The sequence below is a fragment of the Sciurus vulgaris genome, assembly GCF_902686455.1.
Source record: "Sciurus vulgaris genome assembly, chromosome: 11".
Taxonomy (NCBI): Eukaryota; Metazoa; Chordata; class Mammalia; order Rodentia; family Sciuridae; genus Sciurus; species Sciurus vulgaris.
Genome location: NC_136472.1, coordinates 72,409,305 through 72,432,980, shown reverse-complemented (window position 1 = coordinate 72,432,980; position 23,676 = coordinate 72,409,305). Strand labels below are relative to the sequence as shown.

General features: G+C 34.8%; 1 protein-coding gene across 1 annotated transcript in view; it reads right to left on the bottom strand.

Annotated features, from left to right (window-relative positions):
• Positions 1-23,676, bottom strand: part of RNF169 (ring finger protein 169) — a 107,177-nt gene that overhangs the window by 57,533 nt on the left and 25,968 nt on the right. Inside the window, 1 exon segment of the mRNA XM_079104462.1 lies at positions 9,326-9,399. Coding sequence (XP_078960588.1) covers positions 9,326-9,399 — 74 coding nt within the window.

Below are 23,676 nucleotides of genomic sequence, written 5' to 3'. Positions count from 1 at the left end.
GAGGCATTTAAGTATGGTTATTAGGTATTAGGGTTACTGGTAATTTTTCCTTTATTTATTTATTATTTTATATTTGTTTTATTTTTTTAATTAGTTATACATGACAGTATCTTTTAAACCTTTTAATAAACTGAGCTTTTTTTGTTACAATTCTTTTGTATGAAAAAAATAAAGCTATTTTGTTTATTAAGACTCACTAATCAGATATTTAAACAAAATATTTTATTTTGTACAAGAGACAGGATAGCTGCAGCTGCTTCTAGAAGATTCCCTAGTTTGGCTTGCAGACAGCCAAGTGATTTTATTTAAATTGTTCTCGAAACCATAAAAACAATTATACCAATAAAGTAACTGCGTAACTGCTGATCCACCTCATAGATATAAAAGTGACAAGGATAAACAGCACATTGCAAAAATAATCTAAAAATTTTTCTACTCTAGCTGGGCACAGTGACACTTACCTATAAGCCCAGTGGCTCGTGAAGCTGAGACAGGAGGATTATTATGGTTTGGATGTGAGGTGTTCCCCAAAAGCTCACGTGAGCCAATGCATGAAGGTTCAAAGGAGAAATGATTGGGTTGTGAGAGTCTTAACTCAGTGATTTAACACCCCCCTCCTTCCTTTCCTGGGATTATGTGAGTGATTTGAAGTGGTAGGGTGTGGCTGGAGGGAGACTGGAATTGAGGCGTGGCTTTGGGGTATATATTTTGTATCTGGAGAGTGGGAACTCTCTCTCTCTGCTTCCTGATCACCATGATATAAGCTGTCTCCCTTTACCACCCTCTCCCACCCTGATGTACAATCTCACCGTGAGCCCTGAGGAATGGAGTCGGCCTTCTACGGACTAAAACCACTGAAACCGTGAGCCCTCAAACCGTTCCTCCTTTATAATTGTGCTGGTCAGATCATTTATTTAGTCACGGCAGTTAAAAAGCTGACTAAAACAAAGATCAAGAGTTCAAAGCCAGCCTGAGCAAAGGTGAGGCACTAAGCAACTCAGTGAGACCCTGTCTCTAAATAAAATACAAACTAGGGCTTGGGATGTGGCTCAGAGTTCTAGTACCCCTGAGTTCAATCCCCGGTACCCCAACCCCCCCCCCCCCCCAAAAAAAATAAACTTTCTACTCTAAATTTATTTAGATCATGCTTTGAATTTCCCAAGTATGTTATTTTTTTTTTTAAAGCACACTACTTGATAAAGCTGTTTTTCCCCATCTGGGTAGTTGTGAATAACAAAAAGAGACAACAACCAAGTCTAACATTCTTTAGACTTTGAGCATCCTACAGTAAACTGTTCTTCCCTTGTGCAGTCAAAATTAAAAAACTTTTTCTTTCAATAATTTCCCTTCTTCATGGTTCCACTCATTTTATCTGATATGAGATCCTGGACCTATTTTCTGGTTCTTGAAAGAGGCATGGCAGCACATGCCAAAAGTGGGCACTTCTTCAAAGATTATATAACATTTTAGAGGAAAGAAGAAAAAATAGCAAATAGTGTAGCAACAAGAACCCTAGAAATCTTAAAATGCATCAAGCTCTATCATGAACCAGCTGTACATCCTTATATAAATCATTCTCATAAAAGATGAGGCTTTAAAATTAGATGATCAACAATTCATTAAGAATTTGGTGAACACTTATATGGACGATACTATATTAGACATGGCAGAGATAAAGAGACTAAAAAATCAGATCCATCTTAAAAGATTTTACAATCTAATAGAAAAAAACATTTTAAATAAAACAACAACCTTCTGCTTCTTTGGTATGACAAACATTTTAAACCTTCTAGGTAAATATAAGCTTCTTTTAAAAGAAAAAAGAAAAAAAAGGGAGGTTAGCTCAATATTCAGACCATGATACACTGCATAACCAAACAGATTTAAGTGAAATGTTCAAGTTTTAATGAAGTACGTCTTATTTTACAGTTCAAGGCAGAAAGATAATAAAAAATTTTTAAAAATATAATTTCAATTAGGTCCTAAAACTTTACATTCTTTTTTTAAAAATATTTCTTCACAAAAGATAATGACTGCCTTATCATGCTATTTATTCACTTCAGTAAACCACTGACCATATCTGATTACTCCTGTTCTCTGGCTAAGGACTATGACTATAAACGACATTTTTTACTACTTGAATAATATACTACAATGGGGAGAAAATACTCCTCAAAAACCAGGGGAGAGGAAAAAAAGAAAATGAAACAATTCAGAGAAAGCCTAAACTACTCATGTGATGCACAGAATTCTCAAAAGCAGTTCTATCTTTTTCACTACAGAAACCAAGGAAGATAAGCAGTCTAGGAGAAAGGCTGGTTTTCCCCACTACCAACAATTTTTCAGAGGCCAGTGATTCAAAGAAGACATGAGCAGGCTGGATAATGTTTGTGTTTCCCAACTCCAACATAAAACAATTGTTATTTAACCACATGGTCAAACCAGGTATCTAACAAGCTGAATTAGCAGAAGAAATAATGGTATAAACAATAAGCTAATCTAACCAATAAACAGAACTCAAAGAGATGAATTGATTGTTTCATAAGACAAAGATGATCATCAGTCTTAAATAGATGGAAACGAATCATTTTTTCATTTTGACATCTATTTACTGTAATCTTCTATGTAACAAAAATGAATGTAACAATATTCTTTCCCTTAATCAATGTGCCAAGATGGAGGGCTGAGCATGTGTTAATATTCTCCTTCCACTTAGAGCACCACAAAATGTCAGAAAACTTCTTTTAATAAAACAAATCTATAAAAACAGAAAATAGCCAGGCACAGTGGCACACACCTATAATCCTAGAGGCTTGGGGAGCTGATGCAGGAGGATGGAGAATTCAAAGCCAGCCTCAGCACTTAGTGAGGCCCTAAGTAACTCAGTGAGACCCTGTCTCTAAATAAAATATAAAAAAGGATTGGGGAGGTGGCTCAGTGGTCAAGTGCTGCTGGGTTCAATCGCTGGTATCAAAAAAAAAAAAAAAAAAAAAAAAAAAAACCATGCCATCAGAAATCAAGATCACAAATACCCAAAGACAGAAATGTTTTTCACATCTAAATGTAATAAACAAATCATAGACATAAATGGCCAATAGACATACTATTTTTCTTTTCTTTTTAAGAGCAAAGTAACAAATTATTTTTGAAACACAAAGGAAGTAGAGCCCCCATGGTGGCGGTGCGGGGGGACCCGGGGTTTGTTCCAAGTGGGTTTCCTTGTTTTTGAGTAGATATCAAAAATAGTGAAAAACATTTGGCAAAGATTTGAGGAAAAATAATTATTCTTAGTGTTGGTGAAAGAATAGGTTGAAAAAGTCTTTTTAATGAAATGGTTAAGTGAATTATTCCTCATCTATTACCATGAAATATCATACAGGATAAAAAGTTTTTTTTAAATTATTAAACAAAAAAAGCAAGTTACAGAATAGATAATATTATTCAAGAATCCTAACTCCTCTGAAGTATTTACCATCATATTATAACACCAATGACCCCTTTTGTCATTTCCCCTCCCCTCATTCAGAGAAAAACTAACTTCAACTATAGTACTATGGTGGTTATTCCTGAAAACCTCTTTATAAGTATACTCTCTTGGTTCCTTCACCTTTTCCTTAAAACTTTTATTCACCTAATTACTCCCATATTCATACCTTAAACCTTGTGTGTGATATACAATAATATAACACCTCCCAATTTAACTACTTCCCATTTAAGCTTCTCACATTTAGACCATCACTTCCTAGTTTCCAGCTTTTCTTGGATAGTAGTTGTTTTACTTTTGCAATTCTTTCTCATTATCAAAACTTCCAGTCAGCTGGCCCTACTACTCTCATGTCCTCAGTCCCCTCCTTTAATAACCTTGCTCCATAATCCAACACTATAATAACTTTCTTATAAACACCTTCAATACCACTGTATCTCTCTGTCATACTTCTGACAAAACTAGTTCATCTTAGCATATGTTTTACCCCAAAAGTATCCTAACTGGTCTTATTTCTATTGTTGTTCCATGATGTAGAAACTGCTAGTTGCCTAGCCAGCATCTATTTTGTCTTTCCTTACTACCCACAATAAGGATTTTACTGATTATCTTCCTGATTTTACTCAGGAAGATAATGTTCCTCACTAAACACTATGTTTCCCAGCCTCCTTAGCAGCAAAAAGGAGTTTGTGACAGTGAATTAAAAAAATATATAGGTAAAGTCACTGGGTAGGGGGTTTTAGGAAAAGCTCTTTAAAAGAAGTCAATTCAGTTGGCTTCTACCTAGAGCCTGGATGTGATTCTAGAAAAGGATCAGCCATCTCATACCACAAGGAGACATCTTGAAGATGTCTCAACAGGAAAAACAAAAGGAGTTCAAATTTCTGATATTACCAAGTTGTCTACCTGTACTACTTGCCTCTCACATTCTTATACTTGAGGAAAATAAAACTCTCATTTTTTTTTTTTGTTTTGAAATAAATTTATTGTGCATAACATTATGGGATACATACAAATAGTAAAACTGTTATTATAGTAAAGCAAGTTAACATATCCATTATTTCACATAATTACCCATTTTGTTCATTTTTATGGCAAGAGAGGCTAAAATCTACTCATTTAGCAGGAATCTCAAATTATTTAGAGATCTCTATTATTTACCTTAAATACAAATTCTGACTCCTAGGTTCATTACAGATTATTTTTCACACAGCAACCTAAGACCTTTTAAAATTGTAAGTTAAAGAGCACTGTCTGCTTCCCATCACACCTAAACTAAATTTAAGCTCTTTAAAAGATCAAGTAGGCCTTCTTTGACCTGGTCCTTCAATATTTCCCAACTGTTCTCCTTCCAAATCCCACCACCATTTTGCCTCCACTGTTCAGCTCCAGACCTACAGAAACTCTTAACTCTTGAACAAGTCAAATCTTCTATGTCTCTGAGCCTGTATTAATCAGCTTCTGTAATAAAATACCTGAGAAAAACAAAGGAGAAAGGTTTATTTTGGCTCATTGTTTCAGAGGTTTCAGTCCATGGCCACTTGGTCCCATTGCCATGGACTGTGGTAAAGCAGAACATGATGGTGGGGGGCACAGAATAGAGCAGAGCTGCTTACTTCATGGCAATCAGGAAGCAAGAAGAAAGCAAGGGGCCAGGGACATGATATGCCCTTCAAGGACATGCCCCTAGTGACCTACTTCCTCCAACTAGGCTCCACCTCCTAAAAGTTTCTACCAGCTCTCAATGTCATCAAATTGTGAATTCATCAATGGACTGATGAATCCATGATGAGGGCAGAGCCCTTATGATCCAATCACTTTCCCGAAACAGCCCCACCTCTAAACATTACTGCACTAGGAATCAAGCCTTTAACACATAAGGCTCTGGGAGACATTCTAGATACAAAATACAACAGAGTCTTTGCATTTGCTGCTTCCTTTGCCTGGAATGCACTTCCCTCACTTCTTTCATTTCTTTCACTTCTCAACTCCAATGCTGCCTCCTCCAAGAGACCTTCTCTAACTTTTTATCTGAAACTGACTTTTTGTGTCTCCTTCTACTGTCTTCCAATTCTTCTTACCCTGCTTTATTGTTATATGTTAAATATTTGTTTGCTTATTTATTTTCTGTCTTTGCCCCTAGAAAAGAATGTCACTGAGGTAAAGGAACAATGTTGTCTTCAGCACTATACCCGTAGTGTCTGGTTCATGCCCTAGCACCACAAAAATCTGATTAATAAATGAATATACAAGGGCTGGGGATACAGCTCAGTTGGTAGAGTGCTTGCCTTGCAAGCACAAGGGCCTGGGTTCAATCCCAAGCACACCCCGAAAAAAAAAAAATGAATATACATCATGATATCATTTACACTAAAGAAGACTGTGTGTGTGCATGTGTGTAAGCACATAAACAGTCTAAGATATACACTGTTAATACCAGTTATCTTTGAGAAGAGAGTGGGAAGAAAGGTAAAGAGGGACTTTTGTTCTGCATATTTCTGCATTATTTTTCTTATTTTAAAAAAAGAAAATTGAGTACAATACACAACAGAAAGAAAAGAAAATTAACACATTTAGAAATATAAACCTAACCAACCTAGATGCCCTTCAATTGATGAATGGATAAAGAAACTGTGGTGTGTGTGTGTGTGTATACACACACACACACACACACACACACACACACACACACACACACACACACAATGGAATATTACTCAGCCATAAAGAATGATAAAATTATGGCACTTGCAGGCAAATGGATGAAATTGGAGAATATCATGCTAAGTGAGGTAAGCCAATCTCAAAAAACCAAAGGACAAATGATCTCGCTGATAAGTGGATGATGACACGTAATGGGGGGGTGGGAGGGGTTAGTGTTAGGGTTAAAGTTAGGGTTAGGGAGCAGGGCAAGAATGGAGGAAGGAAGGACTGTATAGAGGGAAAAGAGGGGTGGGGGGAAAGGAAAAAATAACAGAATTAATCAAACAACATTACCCTATGTAAATTTATGATTACACAAATGGTACGCCTTTACTCCATGTACAAACAGAGAAACAACATGTATCCCATTTGTTTACAATTAAAAAAAAAAAAAAGAAATATAAACCTATCCATAGAGTCTTAAAATTTAGAAATTCATCCTAACTCATAGAAGTATTTTGTTTGTTTGTTTTGGTAGCCAATTACTGTTGCAGGTATGTGACAGGCCCTATAAACTACATTTTCATCTTTAAAACCAAGGTCCTTGGCTAGAAAAGACATTGAGAAACCTACCTCCCTATCTATAGTAGGCCCCTAGATCCTGCTTCAGTGTCTGAATCACTTTCATTCCACAGTAGTCCACTCATCCCAAGCTGGTTTTCCCCAAATGTCCCATGAATGGTAGAATCTATAATTATTAAATAAAATGAATGCCTTTTAAATGAACTAGAATTACAGGCATAAAATTTCTTGTCAAACTTCTTACAGACCTTGTAAAAGTTTTTATTGTCACTTAATAGTCTACTAAATAAAAAGTATATTAGTAGTATGCTACATATCAAATTAACAATAATGAGTTGCATAGAATTAACTTCTGCTTACTATCTCAAGTTCAGTAAAAACATTTAAACATGTTCCTCTCCTAAGGATTCATCTTGATTAATTACTGCTTTGTTTCAGAAAATATGCATCCTACGAGAGATATTTTTCTCTATCTAGTTCTCCTTTTAATATTTTTATGGCTTTATTGAGGCATATCTTACATATTACATAATTCATCTATTTCAAGCGTACAGTTCCATGACTTTTAGTAAGTTTACTAAGTCATAGAACACAATATGTCAGTTTTAGAAACTTTTATTACTCCAATAAAATTGTTCATGTTCATTTTACTACTAATTTCTGTTCCTACCCCCTGTTCCAATCAATCACTAATCTATTACCTGTCTCTGTATATCTGTCTACTCTGGACATTTTCTATAAACAGAACCATATACTATATGATTTCTTATATCTAACTTCTTTCACTTAGCATCTTTTTGAGGATCATCCACATGGTACCATGTATCAGTGATTGATTCCTTAATATTACTAAACAGTACTCCTTTGTGTGGATATGCCATATAAGTGCCCTTAGATCTTATGACTTTAATTTCTATTTTCCAGGTTGTACAATGGATGTAGGATAACTTGAATAACTGGGGTAAGAGAGAGGGACCAGAGGTTTTTTCCATTTTGCTTTTTGTTTTTGATTCTAGAGATTTAACCCAGGGACACTTTACTACTGACACACATTCCCAGTCCCTTTTTGTATTTTGTTTAGAAACAGGGCCTAAGTTGTTGAGTCTGGCCTTGAATTTGTGATCCTCCTGTTCCAGCCTCCCATGCCACTGGAATTATTGGCATGCACCACCACACCCAGCTCTAGCTAACTTATAACTAACCCAAATAACATAGGTTAGTGCTTCTCAAACCCAATCCAGATTGTCCTAGCTTCACTCAACATTATACCATCAGTACCTTTCTTTTTTTATTTTAGTTGTCGATGGATCTTTTGCATTTTATTTATTTATATGTGGTGCTGAGAACAGAACCCAGTGCCTCACACATGCAAGGCAAGTGCTCTACCACTGAGACACAACCCCAGTCCAATCGGTACCTCTTAATATGACTGCCCTGTCCTCCTCTCAGACAAGAAAAGGATAGTTTCTCGCCTATGATTCTTACTATGCCTTCTGCTTTAACTCCTTTTTCTACCCCTAACTCCTTGTTTTCCCTTTTTAAGATTATCTTCAAACTGATAGTTTTAAAATGTCTGTATTATTAAAATTTCTGAAAAGGTATATTAGTGTATCCACATACTTTGGAACTTTAAGAATGACCTGTTGGTCTTTAGATGTATGATCCCTGTAAATAATCTATTCCTATATAGGAAAAAAAAAAAAAAAAGTTTTGTAAATGAAAACCTCACAATAAAAATATTAAAAAAGCATGAGGATCCAAGTCAACACCTGACACTCTCATTTAAGAGAATATCAAAGAATATATAGTAATCAAGCACAGTTTTCCATTATTTTCTTTAATTATGTCCTTGTTAAATATTTTTTTAAATTCAGTCCTATAGAAAATGCCACAGTATCATTACTGTCTCACCTGTTTTATAATGCCTAATTCAGATTAAATGGATTATTTACCTTTATAAAACATTAAACAGAATGATTTCCTAATCAGTTATAAAGCTAGATGAGCAGAAGTAGTGCAGGGAGAGCTAGAGAGTAATGATACAAATTCAGCAACATACATCTTATTCCCAGATTTTCCAAAGTCTTACTTCTATAGGTGGTTCCCAATTAGTTTGAAAACAACAAAAATAAGTTTATGTGGATACAGCTAAAAGCTTCCTCAATGGAAAACATTTTCTAATTAAGAAGTTGTTTAACTACCCCCATTACTAGCCTCCTTTATACTTCTTTTGGAGTACTTAACAGAGTGAAAGCAATAAAAAGACAACTTTAGCTACATGTAATTAGAGTGACCTTACAAGGTAAGGAAAAATAATGCAAGTGAGTGTTTTGTTTGTTGTTTTTCCATAGCCAGTTACTGTTGCAGGTATGTGACAGGCCCTATAAACTACATTTTCATCTTTAAAAAGACAACTAAAAAGGTGTTCTTAAAATTTACTTCGATTAGAGCTCTAAGTCTAACTGTAGGGCTAGTCTAACTGGGTACAATGAAAGACAGTTTCTACATTGTAAGTTTTTAAAAACTAGTTAACCAAACTCACACTAAGCAATCTTTAATGTCATTATTTTGATTTACTTTAAGAAAATAAATGTCATGATAATACGTATACTATACCTTTCTCAGGCATTCATATTCCTCACGAAGTTCCCCAGGCTTGCTTATTTTGATTGGTGCTCTAAATATAAACTCTGAAGGTAAAAGAAAAATAAAAATACTTTTTAATAGGATTTTCCAGGAAGGAACCAAGACCTTGTCATACTGCTGCCCCCACATTATAAATTACATAAAAAATTGTGGTCATCTTAATTTGAATATTCATTCATTCATTTAACAAGTATTTATTAAACGTTACAAATCAAGTACTATTCTAAACACTGGGAAAAGTACTCAATAAATATAGTCTTTGCTCTTATGGAGTTTACAATATTATGAAAGAAATACATAATAACAAACAAGTATGTGTATATGTGTGTGTGTGTGTGTAAATGCTATGGGAAAAAATAAATGTACAGTGCAAGGAAAATGTTATTTCATACAGAGCAGTCTGGTAGGACTGCTCACTGATAAAGTAACATGTTAAAAGACCTCAAGGAAAAATTATATTTAAAGCTCTTACTTCAGCAGTACACAGTGATACACACCTGTAATCCCAGCTACTTGGGAGGCTGAGGCAGAAGGATCTCAAGTTCAAAGAGATAGCCTCAGAAATTTAGTGACTTAGCAACACCATGTCTCAAAATAAAAAATAAGGACTGGGGATGTAGTACTAAACTAAAAATACAATAAAATAAAGTTTTTAGTTCAATGTTACCTAGTAGCATTTTAAATGAGCTAAAGTTTTACTCAGAATCTTATATTTTTATATTTCTTTCTCAACATCACCAAAGTATTTTCCTGCATATAATCTGTATACAATCTTGTATCCTGTATATATTTTCAATAAGTTACCTAATTTTTTTTTTTTTTTTTTATCCTCAAAGCCTTCAGTGGTTTTGATCGGGCTACAAAGTAAAGTCAAACCTTCTGAACATATCCTTCAAGGTTCTCCACAGACTGATTTCTATTTCTTTCTAAAACACTGTTATCTCTCAACCCTGGACTATCTAATCACAATAAATACATATATACATATATATATATACACACACACACACCATATACTTTTAAATTTTTATGTTAGTTTCTCAGCTGTAATTCTGTCTTCTCTCCTTCTCTAGATAATTTTAAATCTGAGACATTAGGTCTATAGGAAGTACACATAGTTAAACAGATGGTAAAATCTTAAGTCTTAGTAAGTCTTAAATGCTATCAAAAAAGGAGAGGAAAGTATATACTTCTGCCTTCCTAATCATGTATTACATCATTTCTATATATTTAATGGTCTAACTATAGTAATAATTTTAAGACTTCCTGATAATTCTACATTCCACTGAGAAATGTTTGCTCGAGAAATCTAAACTCCTCAAAATGTTGCCTTTTGTCATTTTTCCTTTGTCTTAACTATTTTAGAAAGATTATTTAGTATACTGAAGAATGTAGAAGATACTTAGAAACACTGGACCTGATGCATATATTAAAATAAATAAATAAATAAAAATATTTATTAGGAGGAGGAAAAGGGGAAAGAGGGAGAAGAATGGGAGGTAAAGGAGGGGAAAGATGAGGGCGGTAGAGGAGGAGAAGAAAAGTCTTTCATACTATCATTAGGGGAAAAAAAGGAGGCAATCCATCAAAAAATAATTTTCATGAATTTGTATGAATACGACACAGAAAAATAAGATTATGAGAAATTAATCCAAAATTATGGTAGGATGTTTCAATATACCACAATTAATAAATTAAGACAAATCAAGTAATTAAAAATATAGAAAAACTGGACAATAAAATTAACAAATTTGGTCATGCATATTCATACATATGTATACACCGAACAAATACAACACATATTTCTCAAAGCCAACAAGAAACAATTTAAAATGCTGATGATATACTAAGTTACAAAGATGTTTCAAAAAATTTCAAAGAATCCACACTATACAGACTGCTCTTTCACCCTTGCCACCAAAATATTTTCCATGCCTAGCTTTCTAACTCTCTGATTGATGACTATATTATCCAATATTCTTTCTCAATAAATTATTTTAGAATATTTTTAGTTGCAGATAGATACAATACCTTTATTTTATTAATTTACTTTTATGTGATGCTAAGGATCAAACCCAGTGCCTCACATCTGCTAGACAAGCACTCCATCACTGACTCTATCCAGTCCCTCAATAAATTACTTTTATGATCAAACTTTCCAGAGCAGATTTCTGTCTCACTAACAATTTTGACTGATTCAATTTTTTACTTGGTGCTTTGAAATAACCAGCAAACCAGAATTTAAGAAAATTAGTAAAAGGAAAAAAAAAAAACAGAAAACAAAATACTCAGGATAAAAAGGAGAACCTAAATACAGATAATTCTCCAGAGACTATTAAAACAATGCTGTAATGAGTGATACTGTACATATTTCACTTTGCATGTCTGCAAATATATCCATATGTAGAGTGCTAGAATCACAATCACTGGGTCAAAGAATAATGTGCTTTTTAACAAATACCCAACTGTCCTTCCTAAAACCTTTATCAATTCATCCCACTAGCAACACATGAAAGAACTATTTCTTCACATATTTTCCAAAACAACAGCAATTAAAATTTTTGTCAATCTAAAATGTGAAATTATGGGGTTTGGGGTTGTGGCTCAGTGGTAGAGTGCTTGCCTAGCACACATGACACCCTGGGTTCGATCCTTAGCACCACATAAAAATAAAATGAAGGCATTGTATCCATCTACAACTAAAAAGTATACATATATAAAAAAAGAACTGCAAATAAAATGTAAAATTATGTATACTTAATACTTATTTGGCCAGTGAAATTGAGTACCTTTCCTTTATTCTATTAACTTTTTCTACTTGATTTGCTACAGCTCTCTCTTTATTAGGAAAATTAGTCCTGTGTTATATGAACAGCAATACTTTTCCTAGTTTATCATTTGTATTTGACTTTTCTTAGAGTTTTTTTTTTTCGTAGTTTACATTATTCAAACCTTTCTTTTATGCCTCTGCATTTTATATCATATTTGCAAACACCTTTCTCAGGTTACGATAAAATTAATTCTGTCATAGTTTCTTCTAGTACAAACCATAAGATTCAACTCCAGATCTACTTTAAAAAAGTCTAAATATTTTCATTTAGGGAGCAACATAAGGAGCATAATCTTATTTTGACTTATAAATAAGTCTATGCAATATAAGAGACCAAAAATATTTTAGTGATATCCTGGTAAAAAAATTATAATTTTGACTAGTTATTGAAGAATTTGCTCTAAAATGGTTCTTGCCAGGTATTGTGGTGCATGCCTGTAATCCCAGCAACTTGGGAGGCCAAGACAGGAGGATCATAAGTTCAAAGCCAGCCTCAGCAACTTAGCTGCTAAGCAACTCAGTGAGACTTTGTCTCTAAATAAAATACAAAATAGGGCTGGGGATGTGGCTCAGTATCCCTGGTACCCCTCCCCCACAAAAAAAAGAGTTTAACATCTTCATCTTTTATATAACATAAATAACATAAAGTTAAAAACCAGAACCCCAACATAAAGGCTTCAGAGTCTTGGATAAATCAGTTTCAATTTCCTCTTTTATAAATGCAGAATAATATTGAATATAATTCTGATTAATTAAAATATGACAGGATCAAAGAAGTATTATAAGAGTGAAAACACTTTGTAAACTTTAAGGAGAGTGACATACAGCATAATTTATTAGGCAAAAAATTGTCTCTTGTGTTAGTAGGATCATTCTCTTTAAATTGTGGTTTGATTTGATTTATTTGCAAGTACAATTTATAAGAAACAAAGATAATGATCTAACTGCTTTGATACATATATTACAAGAAAACAAATTCACTGTGTTATAAAGAAATATTGAAGTTTATATAATGCTATGTAGAAACTAAGCATACTGACTGAAATCTCATAATGCCTCTGATTTGAGATCAAAAGGTAATAGAGAGCGGAAAGGGTGGGAAACCACCTTATACTCACAAGAATTAGTAATGATATAAATAATCTTGGGTTAGAAAATAAAATGCTAAATAGTCAAGATCATTTTGCTGCAACAAGATTATACTACATTAAATGAAAAAAAAAGCTTAAGAATTACATAGATAGTTTAAGGTAATCCTTTTTTTTAATTTTTTTTTTTTTTTTTTTTTTTTTTTTTTTTAGTTGTAGACGGACACAATACCTTTTATTTTATTTATTTTTATGTGGTGCCAAGGATCAAACCCAGTGCCTCACACATGCTAGGCAAGTGTTTACCACTGAGCCACAATCCCAGCCCTTTAAGTAATTCTTGAATACCAAAACAGTTAAGCATAAAACATTGTGAATGGGTCCAATGAGACATTAACTTAAACATTTAATCCTATTTCCCATTTTATAAATGCCTCCTAGCAATGCCAAGATAGAAAAATAACCTCTTTTTTTCCCCTCCCTGCAGGCTTGGAAAAAGAGCATAACATTAGGTTCAGATACTTGCTCTGTCAATTAAGTGGAATATATAGAAATGTCACTTTGTTTTGGTCTCCTAATCTATCAAATGAGAATCAAAATACTGACTAACCTTAGAAAGCAGACCACAATTAAAAGTATTAGTAGTAGTGGTAACTGACGAAGAATCCCCATAACAACACTTAATGAGAGTACACTATATGCCTAGTGTTGCACATATATATACATACTCATTGCAGAAAAAAAGAGTTGAAATAACAGACCTAACTGCTTAGTCTATGTTTACAAAGTTGGCCCTTGGCCAATGCCTAGAAATATGGATTTCAGGAGAGCTACTATCCTTTTTAACTGGTAAGAGTAGTTCACTGAATCAAAACTGTTTATAGAAACAATAGTTTATGCTGAACATCTGCTTTCTTGCTACAAGTATGAAATTTTGGCAGGTACCAGGCAGAGAGTGTCTATGTGATCAGCTTCCTCCAAAAACTATAGGTACTAAGACTAACATGGATCCCTGGTTGGCAACACTTCATACATGTTGTCACATCTCCTTACTGGGGAATTAAATACACACTGTGTGCCTCCACTGAGAGAGGACTCTGGAAGCCTACACCTGTCTCCTCCAGACTTTGTCCCACATACCTTTTCCTCTGCTTATTTTACTCAATATCCTTTCACAGTAATATATCACAGCTTTGAGTACAACTACTGAGTCGAAGCCCAGCACAGTGGCGCATGCCTGTAATTCCAGCTACTCAGGAAGGAGAGGCAGGAGGACCATAAGTTCACACCCAGGCTCAGCAACTTAGCAAGATCTGTCTCAAAAATAAAAAATAAAAAGGACTGGGGATATACCTAAGTGGTAGAGCACTGCAGGGTTTAATACCTAGTACTGACAAAAACAAAAACAACTATGTAGTGAGTCATATAAAGGCACCTAGTGAATCACTGAAACTATGAGTAGTCTAGGGACCTTCCAAAACGCACACACATGTGTCATGAACTAAAAATCTCTTTAAATCTTGGTTTCTACCTGAGAAAGACAACACATTAGATAACTTCTAAAATTAATAATTGAATAATAATACCTTCATTTAACTTCTATTTCCTACTTATACACTTTTCTAAATTCTATGGAGTCCTTAAACTTTAATATTACAGGTAAAATGTTATTAGAATTTCTATAGCTTCTACAGCTTGTAAAAATAGTTACAGCATCAAAATAATTTCTTTGAAACCTTACAAAATGTAGTGTTTTGATCCACCTGGATTAGTATGAAAAGTGGACCAGAAAATGGCCAGAAAAAGTTAAACTCTCCCTTTAAGTCAAAGTCTTTCACAATGTCTCTTATAGTCAAATGAAGAATATATATGTAGCATTTAACATTATTAATTATACTAAGACAGTATTAACCTTTCAGGTTCCCTGATTTTTTTTTTTTTTTTTTTTTTTTTTTTTTTTTTTTTTGCGGTGCTGGGGATCAAACCCAGGGCCTTATGCTTGCAAGGCAGGCACTCTACCGACTGAGCTATTTCCCCAGCCCAGGTTCTCTGAATTTTAACAGAGAAAAGAACAATTATCTACAAAGTCTATGTCCAATGTAGAACTTATTTCTCTTTATTTCCCTCACCATCCTAGGATTACATGTCAGCTTCTTCCTCTCCAAAAGAGGAAAATGATTGAATGTTAGCAATACTAATACAAAAACAGAGCAACAAGATGTCAGGTTAGAATCACAACCCTTCCTAGTCCAGAGAGTTACTCACAAATCTGCCAATCCCTCCACAAGATGATACAGGGATTTCAAGTGTCTCCGTAATACAGAAACAACCACTCATGCTTCTTTCTCCTTAAAGAAAAGAAATTGTGAACTTGGCACAGTGGCACACACCTGTAATCCCAGTAGTCTGGGAGGCTAAGGCAGGAGGATCTCGAGTTCAAAGCCAGTCTCAGCAACTTAGCAAGGCTCTAAGCAACTCAGTGAGACCCTGTCTCTAAATAAAACACACAAAAAAAGGCTGGTGATGTTGCTCAGTGGTTAGGCACCCTGGGATCAATTCCTGGTACCAATAAAAAAAAAAAAAGAAAGAAAGAAATTCTGGCCCCCCGGTGTGATGGAGCATGCCTATAATTCAGCAACTCAGGAGGCTGAGGCAGGAGGATCCCAAGTTCAAAGACAGTCTCAGCAACTTAGTGAATCCTGTCTCAAAAAAAAAAAAAAAAAAAAAAAACAGACTGGGGATATGGCTCAGTGGTTAAGTGCCCCTGGGTTCAATCCCCAGGACCAGAACAAAACATTGGCTCTGAAGCCAGGCTCTGGATTCATGCCAATTCATCCCTTTCCATACCCTACAACAGTATATTTAAAAAAAAAAAAAAAAAAAAAAAAAAAAAAAGGCAGGGTGGGTGGGGGAGAAAGTCTGAAAACTACTGCTGGTGTCACTAAAATGCTGAATATCTTACATTCATAAATGAATCCAAAGTTTGAAATATTTTCTTAATGCCTAACCCTCTGTCTACAACTGTACCTAGTAGGAAGAGAAATTCTCTAAGGATATGATATATTAAGAATGAGATACACCTGTGGCCAGTGACCTAAACTAAGTACTGCATTCAATCTATGTGAACTGTTTTACAGTCATATTTCCTTGAAGGTCCTTCCTAAAAGAGGATTTTCTTTGGGGTGGGGTGACTAGCTATTAATAAAGGCAAACAAAACAAACTTTAAGACAGGCATTTTGCTAATTGTATCACACTAAGTGTCACTGTCAAAGCATCCACACAAGATACTGGAAAAAACTTACTCAACTACAGTGGGAAGCTGCTATCCTAACAACCCTCCAATCCATAAGAAATAATTTCTTGGTATATTGGTTATGCTTGATTTTTCCATTCCCCCCAGGTTTAATTTCTCATGAGTGCAGCAGAATGAAAAAGAATTTTGGACTTATTGAGTCGTGTGTGTGTGTGTTAGTTACAAGGGATTGAACCCAGGGGCTCTCACATGGCTAGCCAACTGCTCTAGCACTGAGTACTGAGCTACATCCCAGCCCTTTTTATTTTTGAGACAGGATCTCACTAAATTGCTCAGGCTGGCCTCAAATTTGCAATCATCCTGCCTCAGTCTCCTGAGTCCCTGGGATTACAGGTGTGCACCACTGTGTCAGGTTTACTGAGTCTTAAGACCTACTTAATCTGAGATTCTCATTTGAATGTTCCCATTACTAGTTATGTGAACTTGGACATACCAAAAAAAAAAAAAAAAAAAAAAGCTCTATTTGTACTTGAATCTCTTCATCTATAACTTTTCAATAATACAACCATATCTCCAAACTAAGGACAAGAAAAAATTAATCAATTCAAAAGCTTGTACACTGGTAAGCATTTGGTTTATTAGTGCTATGCAAATATACAGTTATTTTAATATCTCTGTTAAATGGTTAGCCAGGGAGTAATGTAATTTCTTTAAATATATGGGGATAACTTTTTATATTCATAAAAGTTGGTTCTGTACCACATATTTTAATATGAAATCAGAAGTGATCCAAGACAAGGTCTCTGCCTACTTCTTCAGCTATCACTTCATTCCCTCCCTACTTTCTATTCCATCAACAGTTTAAGGTTCCTGGATCAAACCCATATTACTACCTCCAAGCCTCTGCGTGAAATGCTCCTATCTTCTACACTTACTCTCCACAGACACCTCAAACCAGGCTAAAGACAACTCATCCTTAAAACTCAGTTTAAATTTCTGCAAAGCATAAGATAATAAGACAAGGCTGAAGATAAATCTGGAAAAAAAGTATTTGCCACACATAGAATAAACGGCTAATTTCCATTTCTATTACCACCAATAGCATCATTATGATGGCAGGTAGTTACATAGCATCAATGGTATGCAAGACCCATTTCTACCTAAAAATGTTTCTTTAAGGAAGTGCTTTTATTATCACCATTTTATAGATGAGGAAATTGAGATACAGAGAGTTTAACTTGCCAAGGCCACACTGCTGTAAGTGAAACTATGACTAAAACCCAATCTGGAAAACATCAAAAAGTCTGATAGAGACAAGAGTTGGGAAGGATATCTTTTATCTTAAAGATATATTACATACTTTTACAAAGATGTATGTATAAGAATGTTACTGAAGATCACTCACTATACCCACACTAGCCTAAAAGTCCTTCAAATAGACTGATTAAATAAATTATTAGATGACTGGGACACCATGGATCTATTTTTATATTTTCTGTTTTTATTCCAAGTCTTAGTTTACCTGACAATTTTGGTTAAATTGTGTCTGGTTTCTTGGTTTACCTGGCAAAAATATGAAAGGTTGTAGAGGCTTTGGATGATGTTATTTTCCTACAGAGAAACTATTTTTTCCTCCTCAACTCTCAAGAACTGCTAGAAGTCTTCCCTCCCCTCCCCCAAACACATCCTCAATAGCTTTCTGTGAGGCTTCTTGGCCTTTTACCTTGGTCAGTTAAAAACCAGCAAAAGCCTCAGGGAAAAAAAAACAGCTGGAGGGATGCACCTCTCTCTCTGGGACCTTAGCCTCTCAGGTTCTGGTTGCCTTGGTAGCCCTGAAGTACAATTTTTGTATCCTCCGTTCCATGAAGAAAGCACTTCTGACTTTTCTGCCTCTTTAATAGCTGCTCTCTCCATTTGGCAAGAATCCACAAAAGTCTAAAATCCTGGCTGCCTTGGCAACTTACAGTGCTTTCATATAGGTTTTTTTTTTTTTTTAAATCACGCTTTTCTAGCTATTCTCAGTAGGAGTTTTTGTCTGCTAGAATCTGCTTTACTGCAGCCAGAAGCAAAATCTACATACTTCATAAGCAGCAAAGACAAGATGATCACGATGAAACTATAAACCAAAAATGAGGCAAAACTATTTTTAAAGTATAAGATGAAACATATCATAAGGCAAATGTGCATTCATAAGTAAATCTGAAAGAAGAAAAAAGGATCAACAAGGGTTGACTTAATAACAGCAAGGTTTTCTGGAGGAGGTGAATTATGTTAAGCATCAAGAAACAGTACTTACAAAGAAAACAAAGTCATTCCTAGTAAAGGAAACTGCTTCAGCAAAGGCAGAAATGAATATGTTGTATGGATGGAGTGAAATATGGTAGATAGTAGTGGGAGTCAATGATGGATAAATGAGATGGAAACAGATAAGAAAGCCTAAATGCCTACCACTGGAGCACTGAATTCCAGAGGATTAATTCCAGAGACAAAACAAGTACTTATTTATTCCTAAATCTAAGGGTACAGGTATGGCATGAAACCCTTCTCTGAAATGAATCTAAAAATAATAAGGATAGAAAGGAGTGGAGAGCAGTCAATCATTATTGATTGAATGTAATAATGAAGACATAAGGTAAGAAGAATGAAGGAAAGAAAAGGTCTAACAGATCTGTGGGAAAACTGGGAAAAGGAAGTATAAAATGGTGGTAGTAGAAAAAGCTAAGAGATCCTACTTGGGTCTTATCCATATTGAAATTCTGATGAGAAAGGACATGAAATATACATCTTGTGGGCAGTTGAATATAGTACTAGAACTAATTTAAGAGGATTAGACCCATATGTTGACAGGTTCACTTAGACACGTTACCAAAAATTCTAAGAGTGGATATAACTGGATGAATCTTATAAAGGAATAACAGGAGTAGAAAAAGAGGCCTTTGGGGCTTTCAAGAGAGGTAAGAAGAAACCAAAAAAGAAGAGGAAAAGAAAGAACCAAAATAATTTTTAAAAAATAATACTATTTTTCAACTAGAGCAATCAAATAGATGTGGCTAGAAGGGAAGTTCTTATTAACAGGTCATTTATGAAAATGTAAATAATTGCCAAGGATTAAGAGGTCAAGGAAGGAATGAAAAATGAAGAAAAACACAGGAGTAGAAAATATTTCTTTGAGAATGTCAAGAAAGGAATATTACACAAAGTAGAACATATGTGGTCTAAGTCCTAAAGATAGTTACAACCTTACAAGGGAAGAAAAATATTTGGGTAAAACGACCACAGAATGCCCAAGTTGCAAACCTAAATACCTCAGGGCTGCATAGCACAGCAAGAAGTAGAGGTACACAACAGCAAAAGGAAGACAATGACTCAAAGTTCAGTAAGGGTCTCCCCTTTATCCAGTTTCACCTTCCATGATTTCAGTTACCTCTGGTAGACTATGGTCTGAAAATATTAAATGGAAAATTCCAGAAATGAACAATTCATAAGTATTTTTTTTATTTTGTTTAGTTGTAGATGGACACAATACTTTTATTATTTATTTATTTATGTAGTGCTGAGGATTGAACCCAGTGCCTCACACACAACAAGGCAAGAGCACTACCACTGAGCTACAACCCCAGTCCAACAATTCATAAGTTTTAAAGAATTTTTACTACAGTATATTGTTACAGTTGTTCTATTTTATTTTTGTTTACCTTTTTTTTTTTTTTTTTTTTTTTTTTAAACACAGTACTGGAAACCAAACCCAGGTCCTAACACATGCTAGGCAAGTGCTCTACCGCTGAGCTACATCCCTAGCACTTATTATTGTTGTTGATAACCTATTACTGTACTTAATTTATAAATTCAACTTTATTGCAGAAATGAACATATAGGAAAATACATAGAAAACGTATTTGGTACTATCCGTTGTTTCAGGCATACACTGGGTTTGTTTTTGTTTTTGTTTTTTGTGTGTGCAGTACTGGGGAATGAACCCAGAGGCACTTTACCACTGAACCCTTTTTATTTTTTGGGATGGAATCTCGCTAAATTGCTGAAGTTGGGCTCCCACTTGCACTCTTCCTGCCTCAGCCTCCCAAGTCACTGAGATTACAGGCTTGTGTCACCACACCCAGCAAAGTGGGGGTTTTGGAACATATTCCCAGAAAACAAAGGGGGATTAATTGTAACTCTTAAAAAATGAAATATACATGAAATACTGAGATACACAGAAAACAAGAGGCCACCATTAATATTAGTCTCCAGTTAACCTTATACTATCCACTAAATATCTGAAACCCACTGCCAAATGGAATATGTAAACAAAGAAACTTCAATGTTAAAGTGAGCATACCATTCAAAAGTAAGAAGGTGGAAATATAGGAAGCAAACCACAAAATGAACTAAAGTGGTTTCCACTTAACCTGCCACCAGGTTAAGATGTCAATCAAGTACCCATTGTATTAAACTAATACAACTACTCACCCACTTGACCAAGACAAGGAACAATTTACAGTAGGCAAAACCAAGAGTGTTTACCTAGGAAGAACAGGAACTGCACAGAGAAAAAATTAAAAGCTAATAAAATAATATTAAATTTTATGACTACTTACCTAAGTATCATAATTAACACCTTTGAAATATAACCACATTAAATTTCACTGTGTTTTAAACTATCCTTGGGCAAAGAATTAATCGAATCAAAGTATCACAGCCCACATACCAAGAACTTACAAGTTCTTTGTAGCTTTCGATGTAATAATTTAATGTCAAAGAATCTAAGAAAATCATCTGAAATACAGAAAAACTTTTATGTAAAAATATTTTCATTGCAACATTGTTCATAATTGCAAAATAAAAAACAAGAATAACCTCAATATCCAAAATTGAGGCTATTAGGTTCATATATTATTCAGCTATTAAAATTATATAGAAATGTTTAAATAATGAGATACTGCTTTAATAAGATGGGAAAGCACTTAAATAATTGAAAGATGAAAGATGCCAAATTGAGTATGCTTATAATCTCAAATGTGAAAAAACATTAAACACAGAAATGGCAATAATATAACAGAAAAAGAAACAATGATATAATACAAGAACTCACAAAGTAAGAAATGCAAAATAGTAGTGATAACATACCAAGTCATCATATGTAAGTGTGTAAGAATAATGGAAATAATTACTAGGGATTAAAAAAGAGGGAATGTGCAGTAAGGAAAGGAGGTGTGGGAAGAGAAAATACCCAAAGACCAGGCAGAAGACTCTTTCCCCAAAGCATTTACGTGTAGTTTATTAGCTAAGAAAAATTCATAACAAGTCTTAAAAAAACAGATTTAAGTAACTATTGAGATAATGACAGATTCACAAAGGAAAAAACAACTGCCAAATCAATCTTACAAAACAAATGTTGCAGTAAGAATCTACATAAGGAAGAGAACAGGTCTAAGAAAGAGAAGCATTGTTTTCAGAAGATGGGATGAAGCTGGATCTGGCCTGCTGGCCATAGTTTGTCAATCCCTGAATCAGAGAAGGCAAAGACTGACAAGATCAACAGGATTTGCCAAAGCAGATGTAACACAAGAGTAGAATCAAAGCAAATAAGTCTTTGTTAAATCCACAAATGGCCAAGCATCAAGGTTTTGTTGTTAGACAACCTGCACTGGATCAGTACAATCAAAGCAAGAAGAGACACATGATTCAAGAGATTACAGAATCAAATGGAGGTATATAAGGCTGCTGAGATGAAGGTCTTGGAGCTGAAGGTCTTTTACCTAAGCAGACAAAGACCATGTGACTGTCCCTACCATCCATCCACTACCACCATGATACAGAATCCTCTGAACTTCACTTCTACTGTTTGAAGCAGAGCATCAATTACAATGGTCCATTAAGGTAGAATGATACCAAAATCAGAACATGCAATATTTGGAACCAGTCAGAATAGCATTCAAATCTACTACCCACTGGCTATGCACCTAACAGTGTTTATCTTTGCTAGAACTGCTTCTACATCCATAAAATGGGAGTAACACCTACCTAAACAGGTTCTTCATCTCCTCTAATCCAATATGATTTGGTACAGACTCTATGTGCATTCAGTGGTAACCTTAACTGGCTTCCCTATCTCTCAACTCTGTCTTTCCATTTATCTTCAACACTACTGCCCTAGTTCTGTCTAAAGAGACAAGACCCTATAATCCTCCTACTTAATGACTTTTATTGGCTTCCCACTGCCTCCAAGATTTATATACAGGACCCAATCTATCACTCCAGCCATATCTTCAATACTCTTTCAACAGGCCTTTCCTCCCCAGCCCTCACACACCTCACTATTCCTAGATATGTCATACCTTATCTCCACTGACTTTACATATGCCATTTCATCTTCCCAGAATGCTTTTTCTCCCTTTCACCATATTATTTCTTGTCCATACTCACAACACTGCTTACTGTCCTCTCCTTTGCAAAGTTTTTTTCCCACTAACCCACAGGGAATTACACTGGCTACTTGTAGGCCCTCACAACATTCTATACTTATCTTAATCATAGTAGCATTTATCACGTGTTGAAATAACTTAAATCTGTCTCTGACTCCCTATATTTGATGACAAAAACAATATCGAGGTCTGTATCTCGGTGACAGACAGTGTCCTTAAAAGAAATTTTGTTGAATGAACCAATGAGAAATATGCTTTAATACCAGCACCATTTTTCACTATGGTCTTTTAAGGAATTTGTTGTCTGAAGGGAGATGAATTCAGTAAAGCTTTTCTTTTTTTTAGTGGCTTAAGGATGACCAGAATGGTAAGGGAATCGTGATATATGAAGAAAAACTTTCTTAGAAGTTTTTAAGAATCTCTTTTCTTCAGTAAACATTTACTAAGTGTCTAATACTTTCTAGATATCATATTAACAGGTGAATTTACAAAAACACACACTCTGACCTCTGGGAGCTCAGTGTAGTGCCATAGACAGACAAACAACAAACAAAAATCTGTTAAAATGAGGGTTAGGGCAAGCAGAAGAGTAATCAATCCCTAAGTGAGTGAGAAAAAGTATGTTAAAGAACTTACATTTCACCTCGGTCTTAAAAGATGAGTACAGCTGGGTGTGGTGGTACACACCTATAATACCAGCGACTCCAGAGGCTGAGGTTGGAGGATT